The 16,889-nt window shown below is 39.8% G+C and overlaps 2 protein-coding genes across 2 annotated transcripts; both read right to left on the minus strand.

The window, feature by feature from the left end:
- Positions 1-429: 429 nt before the first annotated feature.
- lurap1l (leucine rich adaptor protein 1 like) lies at positions 430-12,151 on the minus strand. Its single transcript, XM_079463467.1, has 2 exons — positions 11,825-12,151; positions 430-4,695 (listed from the first exon to the last, which is right to left on the minus strand). The coding sequence occupies exons 1-2, from the start codon at positions 12,005-12,007 to the stop codon at positions 4,324-4,326; spliced, it is 555 nt and encodes a 184-aa protein (XP_079319593.1). The 5' UTR covers positions 12,008-12,151; the 3' UTR covers positions 430-4,323.
- A 557-nt stretch (positions 12,152-12,708) lies between these two features.
- Positions 12,709-16,606, minus strand: tyrp1a (tyrosinase-related protein 1a). Its single transcript, XM_079465907.1, has 7 exons — positions 16,078-16,606; positions 15,160-15,482; positions 14,552-14,756; positions 14,193-14,360; positions 13,539-13,718; positions 13,313-13,459; positions 12,709-13,240 (listed from the first exon to the last, which is right to left on the minus strand). Exons 1-7 carry the CDS (start codon positions 16,436-16,438, stop codon positions 13,056-13,058), a joined length of 1,569 nt encoding a protein of 522 aa, XP_079322033.1. The 5' UTR covers positions 16,439-16,606; the 3' UTR covers positions 12,709-13,055.
- Between the last annotated feature and the right edge of the window lie 283 nt (positions 16,607-16,889).

Genomic DNA, 16,889 nt, shown 5'->3' on the forward strand with positions numbered 1-16,889 from the left:
TATTTGGTTGTATAATGTAGCATTTGGATCCAGATTTTCCTGTTTGGCTTTATGCTGCGATTATGACCGTCTGACTCGACGCCTTTCGACCTGTTAGAACACGGTGTCTCATTTTCTTCTGTATTTGTGGTTTTTTTGGCTACTTAAGTAGAAATAATTACACCCATCCGAATGAATAATGGGCGGTAAGAGTTTTACCACAGTAAGAGAGAGAGAGAGAGCGGTTACAGTAATGACATCTGATGTTAAACATTATTATTATAACACACAATGTGTTATTGCACAACATAAACTAAAGTCATTTCTGTCTTCACCTGTAAACTGAGTTTCGGAGTGTATTTGATGAATATAGTTATTTATGATGTTCAGCTTTTAAGTGTGTTATACATCATTCCATGTGACTCGTTTTATTTTTTACTTTTCTTTATTCATTTGGCAAACGCTTTAATCCAAAGTGACTTACAAGTAGGAGAGCACATAAACATTTAGTCAACACGCTAAGCAGTACCATTAGTATACAAGACCATGCTACTTAGAGAATCAAAGCTGGGAAACAATGAACAAGAATATTTTTTTAGACACAAGACATAGACAGTTATTGGTTAGTCAAATGAATGCGGGACAGGTATGTTTTGAGCTGTTTCTTTAAAGTTGTAAAGGAAGCTGCGTTAGGGTGGAGGCTGATGTAGTTCATTCCACCACAGGGGCAGCGCGATTTGGTGCCTCGCTGTGATGGAACAACTAGGCGTCGCTCATTTTCAGACCAAAGATGATGGGTTGACCTGGAGCAGTGAGTTAAGGTAAATGGGCGAATTTGCAGATATCGTTCTGAAGGCCAGTGTCAGAGATTTAAACTGGAAGCCAGTGATGTGAGATCAGGAGGTGTGTTACATGGGTTTTTTTAGGCTGATTGAAAACTAGAGGTGCAGCTGCATTCTGGATCATTTGCAAGGGCTTGACTGCATTGGTTGGAAGTCCGGCCGGTAGAGAATTGCTGTAGTCCAGTCTTGATATGACCAGAGCTTAAACTAGCAGCTGAGAGGCTCCGTCAGGAACGGTCTGATTTTCCTGATGTTGTAGAGCACATGCAAGTTCGTGAGGTTGTTGCGATGTGGGAGGTGATTTTCAGCTGGTCAAGGGTGTTATAGTTGAGGGTCCGAGCCGAATGTTAAGCTGGTGTTCAATTGATGGGTGGGCCGGTATTACCAGTAGTTCTGTCTTGGAGAGTTTGAATTGTAGGTGATACTCTTTCATGTCCAGAATTCAGGCAGACACGGTGGGGTCATCTGACTGAAAAGAGGAATGAAGCTGCGTAGTGAGACTCTTGTGTAAATCCACTGTGTGCCATTAGAATCTGTGTAAACACACTTTAAAGCCACATGAAAGCTTTCTATAGATCTGGTACAGGTACATGTACAATAGAGTGGAGAAGGGCTTTGTGAATCTATACTCGTCGGCCATCTTGGAATGGTCAAAAGTTTCAGTTGACCAATTCATCTGGTTATCAAGTGACAGTCGGTCGATGAGGAAGTGGCTGCAAAGATAAATCCACATTCAAGAGCAGGGCTCGACATAAACCGGGGCCAGCATTTGAGATCCTCGGGCCAGTGCTGTATGGTCATGGAAAATTATCATTTGTACGTTTTTGAAGACTATTTGAATATTCCCAAGAAGATGCAAAAGAGGACTGGATTTGGTTCTCATGCGACCGGAATGCCGATACTGATGTCAAATGCTGAATTGAGTTGTCTTTCACGCCTCCTTACTCTTAATTAGACATATCGACACAAAATGATGCCAAAACGCCAATATTACCAAGAATCCTTGTAATAAATGTAATCAATGATGTCTTTGTAAACGGAACGAAGCGCATGTGTGTTACATTATATTAGAGCCGTGCATCTCTTAAAGGGGCAGCGGCATAATAACTTCTCAGTTTTGTTCATCAAACAACAAAGAATGAAGACAAAAAACACTCTTTACTGATTAAATTATAACATTGGTAATGTAAAATCAATATTATACTCAATATATTGAAGACTATAAAGTATTTCCATTATTTCATTTCTGTACCTGATAACTACTATTATTACACCGACCTAAAACACCTAGAAAACACTGATTATTTGTATGTTTGCTTTACAATTGTCTGTGCTATTGCACATACTTTGATTGCTCGATCTCATTTGATTACTTTCTGATTAGTTGTCTTTAACAAATAGAAATGTTGAGTTATAAGCTAATAAGAAATGTCACGGTCTGTCCATTATGACATGTCTAATAAAAAGACTACGAGCTCTTTTGGTCTGTTAGCGTGGGGAAGCACACATGAATAGTCAATCCACCGAGTGTGTTCGTGAGCGAGAGATTGTGAAATCAACTCATTGTCTGATGAATGAATGATCCTGTGTGTGCCTGCAGACGGCACGGGTGGATGCGGAGGACGGTGCATGTATAATCTACAGACCATCAACATTCCGTCTGAGCGTCATTATGAATCGACAAATGTGCCGAACTAACAACAAATATTCTGCAGGTTTGTCAAAACAGGCGAAAATGAAATGACTGCTGATTAAAACAAACAGTTTCGTTACATTTGTCCAAATTACAAATGAGAGATTTTACATTTGACGTTCAAGTCATTGAAATATTTACTGTCTCTCTGGTCCATTACGGCAAATGATTGCTTATTTTTATTCTGATGTGACTGTAAAAAGCTCAGCCCACCATGAAATCATATTGGCTTAATTGACACATAACATAGCAGAATAAGAAACTTCTGGTTGATAGACAGTGTGCACAAATCTTTCATCTTTTTATTAAATTTCCCTTTAGTTCAATTGGTCAATTTAAAAGATGTTGACACCCTTACAGAAAGAAACAACACATGTTTGAATTCTTCCAGAATGTATTAAGACTCAATTAAATAAATTAAGAGCAATCAATCAAAGCTGCAATCCGTAACGTTGTTTTTTTTTCAAAATAAACAAAACTCAGTCATTAAGCAAGTACATCAAAAAACTTAAATCTCTTCATCCTGATTCACAACGGTCCACTTATAATCATGATTCATACCATGAGTGGGTCAAAGACATCAAGATGTCACCATCAAAATAAATGTACAAAAGTGATTATATGTAAATAGAAAGCACATTAAATGCTAGTAAAATATCTACATTATGGTTTCGATGAAGTTTTTGGAGAGTAAATGTTAAAACTTGGTTGAAATAATGTTACATTGTCATTAAGTGTAACACAATATTTATGTACAAATGTTTTACTAAAAACCCTTTTCGTCTTTGACCGTTGTACTAACATGCAATTTTACAATTCAAAATGTTACGGATTGCATCTTTACACAAAAACAAAATAAATGAGAAACAAAAGCAGCACCGCTACAGTCACAAACAAAATTAAATTTCAACAACAACACAAACAGCCAAAACCTGCTGCGGCTTTAGAGATGAGAAAATTTACATTTACAAAGTTACTAATGGAACGACGGAAAACACTAAAAAGATTCAAGTAACGACAAAATCTCATTATCTACGTGCTTTTGGCAGATCAGAAATTGCACTTAAACACATGAAAAAAGTTCAAGAACTTCACAGAATATAAAGAGAACTCACACGAGCAGAACCATCTACTGTATCAGTGCAAGGCAGGTGCACATGATCAAATGAAACAAACCAAAGAGAAGAATTTAGCGTAGCGTGTGAAACGTTAGCATGATTGAAGACTGAATGTCAGAAATATAAAACCTGTAAACTTCTACTTCCTTCCACAGTCAGAATGAATGACACAGTTAACCTGAGAGAGTTAAAGCCCTTACAGCCAATCATAACCTGTATAACAATCCTCACGTGTAGATTAGATGACAGATCCCTCCAAACCACGCTGACAACCGAAATTACATTTAATTCACGCAGTAACTTTTGTGAAAATACTGGTAAATTCTTAACCTAGGATCGCTAAAGGTTTATAACCAAACTAAAACGAATAGTGTTGACAAAAAAGGATTTGGCTAGGAAATAAGGCAGCGTGATAATGGGTCGAATGATCGTCACCATTATTCGCGATAAATAATGGCATTTGTTCTGTTGATCATCTTCTCTTGATGATGTTATGTTCTTGCTGTTAACATTAATGTCATCACGATTGTGCTGAATTCATCGTGGGTATGATAAATGGTGAGATTCTCTTTTAAAAACTTGTCCAGTAATCCAAAACCAAACATGAGAATTAGACGGAGTTTCATGAGCTTCATCTAAACACTATGAATCTTTGAGAACCTCATCTGTCTTTCAGTGAAGATGCTCCGTGTTATGCGAAGCAGTAGTACTCATCCGTGTCAACACGAGGTCGTAGAGAGGCGGGTTTCGTAAACATCTCCTCTTCAATAGCATCTTTACCATTGAAACCGTCCAGCAGGTTTGAGGGCGAGGAACGATCCGGGTCATCTTCACCCAGCGTGTCCAGATAACTACCCACTGAAATGCCGTCCAACCCGTCGCTGCAACTTCCGTGCTGGGAGGCGTCCTGGCTGTCTGATAGGCTGTACAAGCTGCCCGTCGAGCTGCTCTCTCGACTGGCCACGCCCCCTCTCTCCTCCATGACCCAGCGAATGGACTCGATTCCCTCGTTGATTGACAGCAGCTGTTGCATCAGTTTGACGTCAATGGCGCGGAGGTGAACCTGTGTTTGGGAAAAAAACTGATGTCAGTAACGTAAAGCTGGTAAATGTGTCACTAGGACGGCAATAATTGTATTATTGAATGGATGTAATGATTCACCGTGAGCCGAATCCATTATAACACGTGACGATTCAAGCCGGTTGAGATGTTATTTAAATCACAATACATGTTTTGAACAGCAGGAGGGGCTGTGTCTCTTTTAAAGAGACTTTTGTATTATTATTATTATTGTTTCTTTATATTTGGAATTTGTTTTAAAATCGCAGTTTAGTTTTGTTATTTGACATAAAATATATTTTTATTTAACAAAGAAATGTGCAGCATTTGAGAAATAACAAAAAAGCAATTTTCCAACTCATTTTATAGAAATTAATTGTGAATGAATCGTATTGTGAGATCAGAATCGTGAATTTCATCGTGAGCCGAGTTAATTGTTACATCCCTACCGATAACATGCTGCAAGACAACGACTTTGAATTATGAGAACAAATTGTTGAGTTATGTTAGTTATTTATATCCTAAAAGTAAAAAAGGACGAGTTTTTTGTGATGATGGATTAAATGCTATGGAAGAACCTTTACTTACTCTGATCATTTCTGTATTATTAGAAGGAAATAAGAGTGCGCCAGAATCAGAGTAACAGCTGGCACGAGAGTAATGGAAACACAATCCTGCATTAACTGGAATTAAGTCGAGTCGCTCAGGAATAATCTTATTATGCTCAAATGTATGTTAGATACTGTTGCGGACAGAACCAGATAATCAGCCCTTGAATTTTCTGTGTTAAGTGAAAGAATCCTTATCGGTTACAGTCAGCGTGTAGTAATGAAGGTGACCTCACAGAAAACAATGGCAGGTTTTCTTCTGGACATTTAAAGAGTCAGATGCAGTTTCTCAGGTCATGAATGAAGACTGGATGGGTATTTCCAGGTCAACACACATATTCAAACAGTCATAAATAAACACATACACACACTATACACACTATATTCAAGGGTGTAAACGGTTCTCCCACTGAAGACAAAACCTCTTTCAGAGGTCATAAAATCGGACTATTTCAGACACAGAATGTGTGACATCGGGTCATGTTATCTCTTCACTTCTTAAATCTTCAACATTGACACACCGTGAGAAAAGTACTTGCTTAAAACCAAAATGATACTATACTAGCCTTTGCTCTAGAAAAAGAACTAGAAATGACATCAAAAACTCATTTTACAAATCTGCCAAAATCAAAGCTTTAAAAGGAGTGAAAGGTGTGAATCTACAGACAAAATGTATTACTAAATGTAAAAAGTAAGACATTTTATTTGATCATTGCTAGGGATGAACCGATGTATCGGCCACTGACATTAATCGGACGATTTTGGATTCATTTAACACCATCAGCATATCGGCAATAGCATGAAAAAGGCCGACACAGATGCTTTATTAACTACCTGCATGGAGGCAGTGAGTTGCATGTCTGAATAATCCAACGTTTTTCTCAGAGCTAAATAATTAAATAGCACAGCACAGACTTTGTTTAAATTTATTAAAGGAATGTTCAGTGTTAAGTCCAATATGAGTTAATGTTGTTAATAAAATATATATTGGACAGCAAAAATGTTGTCTCATTGTATTTTTATCTTAACTTGTGCGCCTCTTAAAATGTTAAATGGATCCAATTCATGTTCAGTAAAATTAATGCAGAAAAACAAGCTAGTATTGTAAATTCAATTGACCAATATAGGTATCGGACGATAGTTAAAATCGGTATCGGCCAAAAAAGAAAATCCAATCGGTGCACATTTCACTATCACTCCCTCCGAGTCATATTTGATGAACAGCTGTCCATCCTCAAACCCAATAAAACAATAAAGAAACAAATAAAACACACACATTAAATACAATACGACACAAATCCAGAAGGCAAGCTAGTTATGTTCAGAGCCAGCTCAATCATTTGCATGGCGTTACCGACCCGCACATTCATGCAAAATACAAGTTGTGTCGTGATGTCGTGCGAATGAGACGAGAGAAACAGGCAGAAGTAACATGAACCCGTCGCTGGCACATCATCAATTATTTCTCCTGTAGACACCCCATAATACTGACACTCATCCCCATGGTAACGACAGTCTGCCTCTGTTTGTTTTCATGTTCGGAGTTTACATTGCATTACTTTTGTTAGATGCTTTCAACCAAACACAAGATAAACATTTGATGGGTTTGTGTTGCTCTATCATTAAGCTCCGATCTGTCATCGTGATGTTTACCCACTGAAGAGAGTAGTGTGTGTATGTGTGTATTTATGACCTGAGAAACCGGCTCCGTCTCGAAGACCCCAACCACAAACATGAGAGCCAATCATTTTCTCTCGCTCTGTGACTTTAACCATTCAGACATTCATTAAAGAGACCAAAAATAAAACATCATTTACTCAAACCTGGAGACTTTCTTTCTTCTTCAGAACACAAAACAATATTGATAATCACACTGACAGTCGGCGGCATGAGATTTTGACTGTATAATTACTTCAATTGAAAATACTGCGGTGTCACGACATTGCTGATACATTTACATTTACATTTATTCATTTGGCAGACGCTTTTATCCAAAGCGACTTACAAGTAGTTTTATACAGTGGCACTTTACTGCAGAGCAATCAGGGGTAAGGTGTCTTGCTCAAGGGCCCTTCAGTCATGACCTGCTGGTACTGAGATTAGAACCAGCAACCTTCTGATCACAAGCCCAACGCTCTAACCATTAGGCCACAGCTGACCCTGATACAACACTAAAAAGTGTTATTTCCAAATGTCTGCGTATAAAAACGACTTTTCAACTGGACACAATACAATTAGTTTTGAGCCAACATATGTGTGTCAGGTCAAAATCAAGCCTACAAATGACAGTATTCTTTCCAAAAATGATTTATATTTATTAGACATGGTTAATGATTTATTTTTCTGCAAACACAGCTCATACCTTAGAAACGCTATCAGAGAAAATATTTGTGGTTTTGAAACCTTAACTCTTTCAAACCTTGAAACGACATGCCCTAAGTGCATGTAATAAATGTTTGACCTATCATGTTTAGCCCTGAAGACACGGTTGGCGCGTTCATGCTATTTCCTGCACCAGAGCCCAATAAGGCAGCGTGGAAGAAGCGCCCGCAGATCTCCGCAAGAAACTTCAGCACGGCGTTATTGACAAATATACAAACACAAACCCATCACCATGATGCGCTGTTTGCTGTGACAGATTTAGTCTGAGGACGAACGATGTCATATTTTAGATGTTTCAAACGAAATGAACCACGGAGAAGTTCAGGGAACGTCATTTATCAGTCTATGACTTGAGACACCACTGGATCATTTCTAATCCGTTCAGAGCGAGAACAAACCATATGCAAATTCTCTTGTTAAGTTTTATCTTTACATTGAGTTGTGAACATGCGGAAAAATGTCATTATTACAAACTAAAATCAACAGTGTAACGTATAAACACAACCCCTCTCTTTTTGCTTTAAACTCTATAAGAAATAAAATGTTTACTCTTTCATATAGTATATAGATTATATATGAATATGGTCTTGACATGCACAATTTTTCTTTTGGTTCAAACGGTCTAGTGTTTTCAGAGTTTAAACAGAGAAGCTTTTTTATTGATTGATGCTAAAACGACTGTCTCTTTTCTGCTATCAACTGCATTAAAGTATAACTATAGACAGGCAGCGTTTTAAGACTTTTTGAACACATTTACACACAATTATATTTGTGGACAAATATAAACACATTTGATACTATTCCACAGAATTAACATGAAAAGTCTTCAGATTACGTATGTAGTCGCTTATGAGGAAAAACAACAAACTTGATGTGAGCAAAACCCATGAGGGGGAAGATGTACATACAACAGGAAAACTAAAAGTAGTTTCGAGTTGGGATGGGCACAGTACTCGATCACTCTTGTACTCGAACGTGACAGCGACGATCGATCATAAAAACGATGATCTGAGTTTAAAAAAATACTTCTAATTGGTTATAGCAGCATTGTGGTCGGCACCTTGAGCCCTGATTGGTTAGCGTTGCCAGAGGGCGGTCCAAAGTTCAAACCGAAAAATTTAGAAAATGGCTTCAAAGTCACGTAGTGATGTCTGGTTTCACTTCGAGAAAATAGATGAAAAAACAGTTCAGTGCAAAATATGCAGCGCCATGCTGTCACACAAATCTACCACTGCGTTATCATCTAGTATTTGTACATAAAATTTCTTCCGATACCACCAATGACGCAACTCAGAAAAGCATCGCATCTTTTACCGTCAGACAGAAATCCAGCCCAGCCAGAGGTGAAAAAATGACACAACTAATTGCCGAAATGATAGTGAAGGATTTGCTGCCCATTCGTTTTAGCCAATATATTGTAAAATAACATTTTGGTTTATCAGAAAGTGCTAATGTAATCCAAAATATTGCTAAAATATTAAATTGTGATCATTGTCTCCATGACGGACGCCCCGCCCCCCGAGTACTCGAGTTTTGAGACCTATCAATGATCGAAATAAGGTTTTGTTAACCACAGACCATATTTTAGGCATTTAACCAAAAACCCATTAAAATACCCATTGAACCAGAAGCACTAATATGCTAACTCGCCTCTGGGTTTTGCATACAAAAATACACCATCTCTGCACTATTCATAGAGTAAATGTAGATTAAATTAACTCTTCTGAACGGCTGAGGCCCTTCACTTCCAACATTTGAACAATTTCACATTGTGTTTTTTCACCACATGAGTTTATTTTCCTCTGTTCTCCTTCATCTCATACACACAACATATGAGACATGAAATAGCAACAGCTTTTAACATGTTTATTGTGGATCATGCCGGGGTCAGCTGTGGCCTAATGGTTAGAGCGTTGGGCTTGTGATCAGAAGGTTGCCAGTTCTAATCTCAGTGTCAGCAGGTCATGACTGAAGGGCCCTTGAGCAAGGCACCTTACCCCTGATTGCTCTGCAGTAATGTGCCACTGTAAAAAAAAAACTACTTGTAAGTCGCTTTGGATAAAAGCGTCTGCCAAATGAATAAATGTAAATGTAATGTAAATGCCACTACATGACTGACTGTTGCTCTCTCTCTCTCTCTCTCTCTCTCTCGCTCAAGATTCAAATACTTCTGTTGGCATTAAGAGTCTTGTACATTCCTACAGCAATAAACAAAACAAGATATAAAATAAGAAAGCACAACATTTTTTTAATAAGAAGTATAGCTTACATTGTAGCTTTGAAGAGTATTTAGTTTTATCTAAGAGATAGAGCTGTACGATTATTTCTGGAAAAAGATGAGCTGGAGGTGGGCACTGGGATGGAACTACAGCACGAGAACACAATAACATTATGTCGGGCATCTTTTAGCACTGGGAACGCTCCATCTAATAGGTTCAAACCATCTCCAAATCCAGCGTTATATCCACCGTTTATATGACATTCAGCCCCAAAATGCAGCGAACAAACAAACAAACACACCTCAACTTCTCTCACTATTGCAAAAGTAACGAGCTGCAGCTGCAGGCCCACAGCGCAGCCAATCTTTATTAAGCGCGTCTTCCTATCACTCATCGGTTGGCTCGTGGGCGGCTCTTTGCCATGCTTTCCAGGGGAATCGTCCAATAAAAGGTATAATATCCGTGTTAGGAAACAGGGATCCAGATTTATAAAAAAATGTAAGTACTAATATAAAATCTCAATTAAAGTCATTTGACACGTGTAATTAAAACAGTAATTTCTAGTGAATGAGCTGACTCTCTTCACAGGTTGTGTTTAGCCGTGACCCTTTGAAACGGGACAATAAAAGGCGTCGACACAAATCATCTTAAATATGTTAATTTCACTGTGAAATTGCTTAAATATCGTGTTATTGTATAATGACTTGGAAACTGATGAGCATGAATTATTTGGGTGTCACTAATCATGGGAGTCACAATGTCCTGAATCCATTTTTATTGTTCTGAATTCTGATCAACACACTCTCAGCAACTAATACTTGTCTTCCATCTTGTTTTCTTGTAATTACACATTTTTGTATAATTGACATAGTGAGCATGTATACAAATTAGCCGCCTTGGTTCAGAATTCCTGTGAGAGCAGGCTAGACAGTATCAGTACAGGTTTGATCATATTAAACCGGTTAACTGTGGTAAAAGACACAGGCTTGCTGCTGTATTTCTTTTTAAGATGTTAAAGCGTGTTATTAGTGTTGTGGGTCAGCAGATCGCACAGTGTGTGTTTAGTGTTGTGTAGCTTTGACCATCTGTTAGTGCTCTTAATCACTCTGTGTGAGCCATTAACACCCAACTGACCGACCATCATCAAAGCCCAAGAACATGACCCCTCCACACACACACACACACATACACACATCACTCACACACACATACACACATCACTCACACACACATCACACACACACACACACACACACACACACACACATCACACACACATCACACACACGCACCAATGAATGACCTACAACCTGTCTGAAGACAACTGTTGTCTGATGATTGTGTTTGTTTGCTAAATGTTGTTGATCGTGTTAAACGGCGAGACTCAGTTTTTTTCAGAGATGTTATTAACGAAATACAACTTTCAAACACTACATAAAATATGAAATAACTCAGTTTTTTATGAAGTTATCAAGTTTTAATTGTGTTTAAAGCTTTCAATATTATTACAAACCGGCTGCAGTTTGATTGAAAATGACATGATTTTTTAAAAATCTACTTGGAAACCAAACTCTTCATATACAAAATATACATCCAATGTCCTCTGAACATATAGAAGGAAAGCTATAGAAGAATAAATGAATAAAATAAAATATCAATAAAAACACAATGAAACGTTAGTGCACGTGTATGATGACGTGTGTAGATAAGAGTCCGTCAACAATGAGCACAGAATCAAATAAAAGCTTCCGGCGGGCAGTATTCTCACACAGATAAAAACGTAAAGTGTAGTAAATAATAACACATCAAAATACTGTAGTACACTACAATAACTACAACACTTGATTAATAACGTATACTACAGTATTCTTAAGTAGTAACTACACAGTGTAGAAAGTACTTTAGTTTCTTGAGTGAAACTCACCATCTGTTGTCTGAGGAAGATGATTTTACTGTTAAGTGTGTGTAGATCTGTAGATCTGATCTCAGTACATCCGATCTCAGATCCGCCTGTGAATGATCGCATCAGACTCTCCGGGACTTTACGGCCCAGTTTGTTCTCGAGGTCTCTGAGGTCCGGCAGCTCGTCCATCATCATCATCATCATCAATAATAATAAATAAGGTTAAAATACTCGCGCAGATGCTGTAAACGCGAGACACATCAGTCCGTGGATGACACAGGTCTGATTAGAGAGTTTCCCTTCGGTCCGATCTAAGGCGTTCTCTAGCGGCTCTTCGACTGACTGACTTACGGTGCGCGCGCGCACATACAGGTGACTCCCGCCCTCGATTCCGCGCATGCGCACAGGCTCTTCTTTCACCTCGTGTCTCGCATTGAGTCTCTTTCCTCAACACAAGACATAAAAATAGACAACAGCGTGTTCATGACTCGATTCTGTCTCTCTGTGCTGTAACGTGAGACCTGTCTCACTGTTTCCACAGGGTTACTTTACTGTGGTAGAAAACATGTTCACCTGTGACGAGCTGTGAAGTACTGGCGCCCTCTGCGGTACATAACACACATTACACTTCATTTGCGCTTCTTTTTTAACGTCTGATCCACTGAAGCGCACTTTTCCACCTAAACATAAAGCAAATTCTCAACACTAGACCACTTCGTTTACTCCAAAGACTGAAATGTTATGAGATGCTGGAGCGCAGGATTTTAAATGAAAGCGCAAAACGTGAAAAATGATGTCAATGTTTTGGTGCACACTAGTTTACATGATTAATAATGATTGCTCATATCTGGAAAAACCCGGATTCACATACAATTGAAAAAAAGACACATCTGTGCTCTGTAGCAGCCAATGAAACACTTTACACAGTTTTTATTAGTTGTTTTTCATCTTTTTATACTTAAATATTGACATATTTGCAATGTAAACGATTAAATACAGTCATGCGTCGCTTATCGTTTTGATGTAATATAAGTATTTTTCACATTGCCTTAAGTGCATCTCTGTCTTAAACCCCACCAAATAAAAACATAATGTAGACAAACTCAAACGAAATGACAGACAGACAGACAACTTTCACAGAGACAGGTAGAATGTGCATTCTATTCTCATTCCTAGTTTAACATAATCATGTTTGATAAAGTAAATAATTCCACCTGTCCCTTCACAATATATTAAACATGACACGACACATTTACACTACAGACTGTGTTTTATCATCGTAGCGTTGGTAATGTTCTCCCAGTAACGGCTGTCGACCCTCCATCCTGTACGAGCGCGAGCGGGCCGCACACGTGATGGCGGCGAAAATAACGGCAACGGCGATGAGAGCGGCGACCACACCGACGGTGATGATCTCAGTCAGGGTGAGAGGACGAGCTGCGATGAAATAAACACTCACACAAAGTCCAAAGCAAATGCAACTCTAAATATGATGTGGATGATGCTCACCTGGCCACTCCACCTCATAGGAGTAGCCGAGGTTTTCAGACGCTGTGGCAAACATCTCTGCGTTTGTTACTGGTGGCCAGAAGGCAACCATATTAAACTCTCTGTTATGACCGATGGGGGCATTTTCCAGAGGATAGGCGGAGGACTCTAGGCACACAAACGCGTTCATACGTTAACATTTTGTCAAATTGCATCAGACTGACAGCACAAGCAGAGTCAGATTTACCTGGACTGTGTCTGCGCAGCCACTCGTCAAAGATGGCGTCGGTGAAGGTGTGCAGCAGGACAAAAATAGGGTCGTTGGGGGACAGGTGTGTCTGTCCGCCCGTCCCGTTCAGAAACAGGTGGGCCAGGTTATGCAGACTACGCACCACTGGATCATAATTCCCCTGAGGAGCGCTGTAACCTATACAAGCGCAAAACAACACACGCGTGATGTTCACTTCACGATCACTCTCCCCACTGTAAATGTTCTGTAAACTAGACAATCTGAAAATACCGTTTTCCCTGTAAAATTATACGATATAAGGGTGTGTATTAAATAGTTTTCCCTGTTTTTGTTGTAAATTTGTAATCTTTTTCTGTAAATTAAAAAATAAAAAACAGACCAACATGGCTGGAGCGCAAGAAATAAACTGTTAAATTACAAATGTCCCCGTTTTCTGTAATTGTATATTTTTTGACCGCATTTTAAAAATAAACTGTAAAAAAATTAAATCTTTCTTTAAAGATCAACATAGCGCAAGAAAGAAACTGTAAAATTACACATTTCCCCCTGGTTTTCTTGTACAGTCACGGTCTTTCTCTTCTCTTTCAAAAATACATCAAAAATCTATTAAAAAAATAAAATTCCTCTGAAAAATTACAGCGTGTGTGTGACCTTCAATGGTGTTTCTGAAACTGTCAGAGGACGTCGAGTAGAAGGGCGGCGTGTCAAACGCGTTGAGTTCTAAACACAACGCCACGTCCTGGGGGTCCGGGAGACGCTGCACCGCCGGACGAGCAACATTACCCGCAGGGTTTCTTCTGATGGGACTGCTCTCCGAACCTAAGAAAAGAAAAGGTTACCCATGGTCCTTCGTGGTTTACTGAAACCCGTATGAGTCCGTCGTTGCTTCAGAACACAAAAGAAGATATTTCGAAGAACGTCGACAACACTGACTTCCATCATATAAACACAAAACCATATCTTGTTTCGTAATGAGTCACACGGGGCCGATTCGAGATGACAGGTCTTACTGTTGCAGATGGTTCCGAGCGTGTTATAGTCCTCCACGCTCTCACATATGACTCTCCACTGGGAGAAGATGGAGTTGGAGCTGATGGAGTTCATGTCGAAGGAGCTGCGACCTCCCAGCAGATCATCTGTACAGATGTCGCACTCGCTGCCTCCGATGGCAAAGTTCCAGTACGGCAGAGCAAAGCTCGCGTCTCCTAACATGTCCTGAAAGACACATAGAGAAAATAAACATGCCTATAATGACAATTAAACAGGAATTATATTTCAACACAGAAAAGGCCCACTTTAGCTTGCCCTGTGGAGACACACGTCTCTTTTGTACACACGATTTCAAGTTTTTCCATTGCTCTGCATATTCATGTGCAAAAATCCTTGATCAGAAATACAAGCAGTTTATACAAATAGGCTATTTATATCATTATTAAACAGGCTATTTCATGGGATTTTGTATATTAGCCAACGTCTAGTAAATTACGTTTGCGAAGGAAAATCATTCACACATATTTGATAAAACAATGTATGTTTGTAATGAAGAACTTTTTCAACTTTGCTCTCTACAACTCGAGCATCTGCGAAATAACGTTTGTGGATGACAGTAGTAGCGCACCTGCATGTCTCGCTCCAGCTGCAGTAAATGGAACCGATGCCACGTGACGAACCCGGGCCCCTCGTGACTGAAGTCCACCCCGCCGAAACTGTCCTGTCCGGGTCCGAGGAAGGTCCTGCTCACAGAGTAATAGTGCGTCCACACGAACAGATTGTAAATGCTGATGTTCTCGAACTGAGTCGTGTTCCCGTCCGGACCGAAGATCTCCGCGTAACGGCGCGTCGCGACCACCAGGTCCGGGTGTGCAGTGCGCTTGGCCTGGTCCAGCGCGTTCACGAAGGCGCGTTTCTCCTCTGAGTTCAGCTGCATCACGTTCCTCCTGACTGAAGTACGCGGAAATAGTATTTATAAAATGTATAATGATAAACAAAATATGTAGGTAAGTGCTTTACGCACATCGCCTCATCTTTAATAAATAGGCGTATAGGCTACGTTTAAAAAAGCAAACTCGTATTCATCCTATACACAAGTACACTTTTTTGTCTTCATGCACACATTCAAATCTAATGGACAATTCAATTCAATTGTAATGGATCAGAAATTCTAATGGATTCCATGACGAACAATCAACTGTTTTTTGAAATGACATGTGCTTTGTGGGTTTTTTCCAGTAGGATTTACTGGTGTTCTGTTGGTTCCCATACTTTGGACTTAGCACACGAGGCGCACAGACCCACGGAGACCGTATTAGTTTCCAATACAATTACCATTATAACCTTGAAATCGAGTAGAATTACTGTGACGTCAAAAAAACCAAAGCGTCAAAGCAAATAAAAAAAAACAGACAGTGTCCTGTTGAAAAGACCACCTCAGACCACCTCACATGATAGATTTGTTAGCAGGTGAAACTGGTTGCTGAGGACACCTGTGGTCTTTCCAAAACGACACAGCTGGGTTAACAGCAAATGGTTCTCTGACCCACGGGAACGCGCTGCTCGCACGCGTCTCCGGTAAATCCGTGTCTGCAGCGGCCGCAGTCAAAGCCGCCGAAGTTCCCATTACACCGACACGCGCGCGTGAAGAAGCGCTGAGGCCAGCGCTCGCGGTCGTCTAGTCCGTCATACGGGTACTGCGGTCCGTGCGCACGCGCGTCCGCGCTCACGTCCGCGCACTGCCCGCGCCCGGAGATCGCGCCGCACGGGTCATTTTCCAGACCTGACGGAGACGGGCAGCACTGCGCGCTCCTGAGACCCGCCGGAGTCACACAGGCGCGTGGAAACTGAGCGCGCACGTACCCGAGCGCACAACCGAGAAGAAAAACTTCATACAATCTCCACATCTTCTCGGAATAACCGGTAATATAAATAACACAAAAAAGTGATTGTTAAGAAAGATCTCCCAAACTACAAAGCTTCACAGAACACCGAAGCCATATAAAAATAGGCATGTAATCAAATTCAACTCCAGAAGAACACAGCGGGCACGGGCTCTTGGCCGTTTAGAGAGAAATTTGTTCTGGACACGGAGTTTAAATACCGCGTGAGCGCGTGACTGCAGCGATCTCCTCGTGACCACATCACATCTCAAACATTTGTCCTCCACTAATCTCCCATTTCATTAACCATAAAACTGATTCTCCTCGAAGATCAACATTTCTAACCTTTACACAAATATTTCTCTTTTAAAGCAATAAATTAACCATGGTTTAAAAAGTGTCATAGCCTAGATAGCATCATTTTCTTACGGTTCTTAAAATGAGACCACATGGTAAAGTTGTAGTATTATAAAAC

This window comes from Barbatula barbatula, assembly GCF_947034865.1.
Source record: "Barbatula barbatula genome assembly, chromosome: 1".
Classification (NCBI taxonomy): Eukaryota; Metazoa; Chordata; class Actinopteri; order Cypriniformes; family Nemacheilidae; genus Barbatula; species Barbatula barbatula.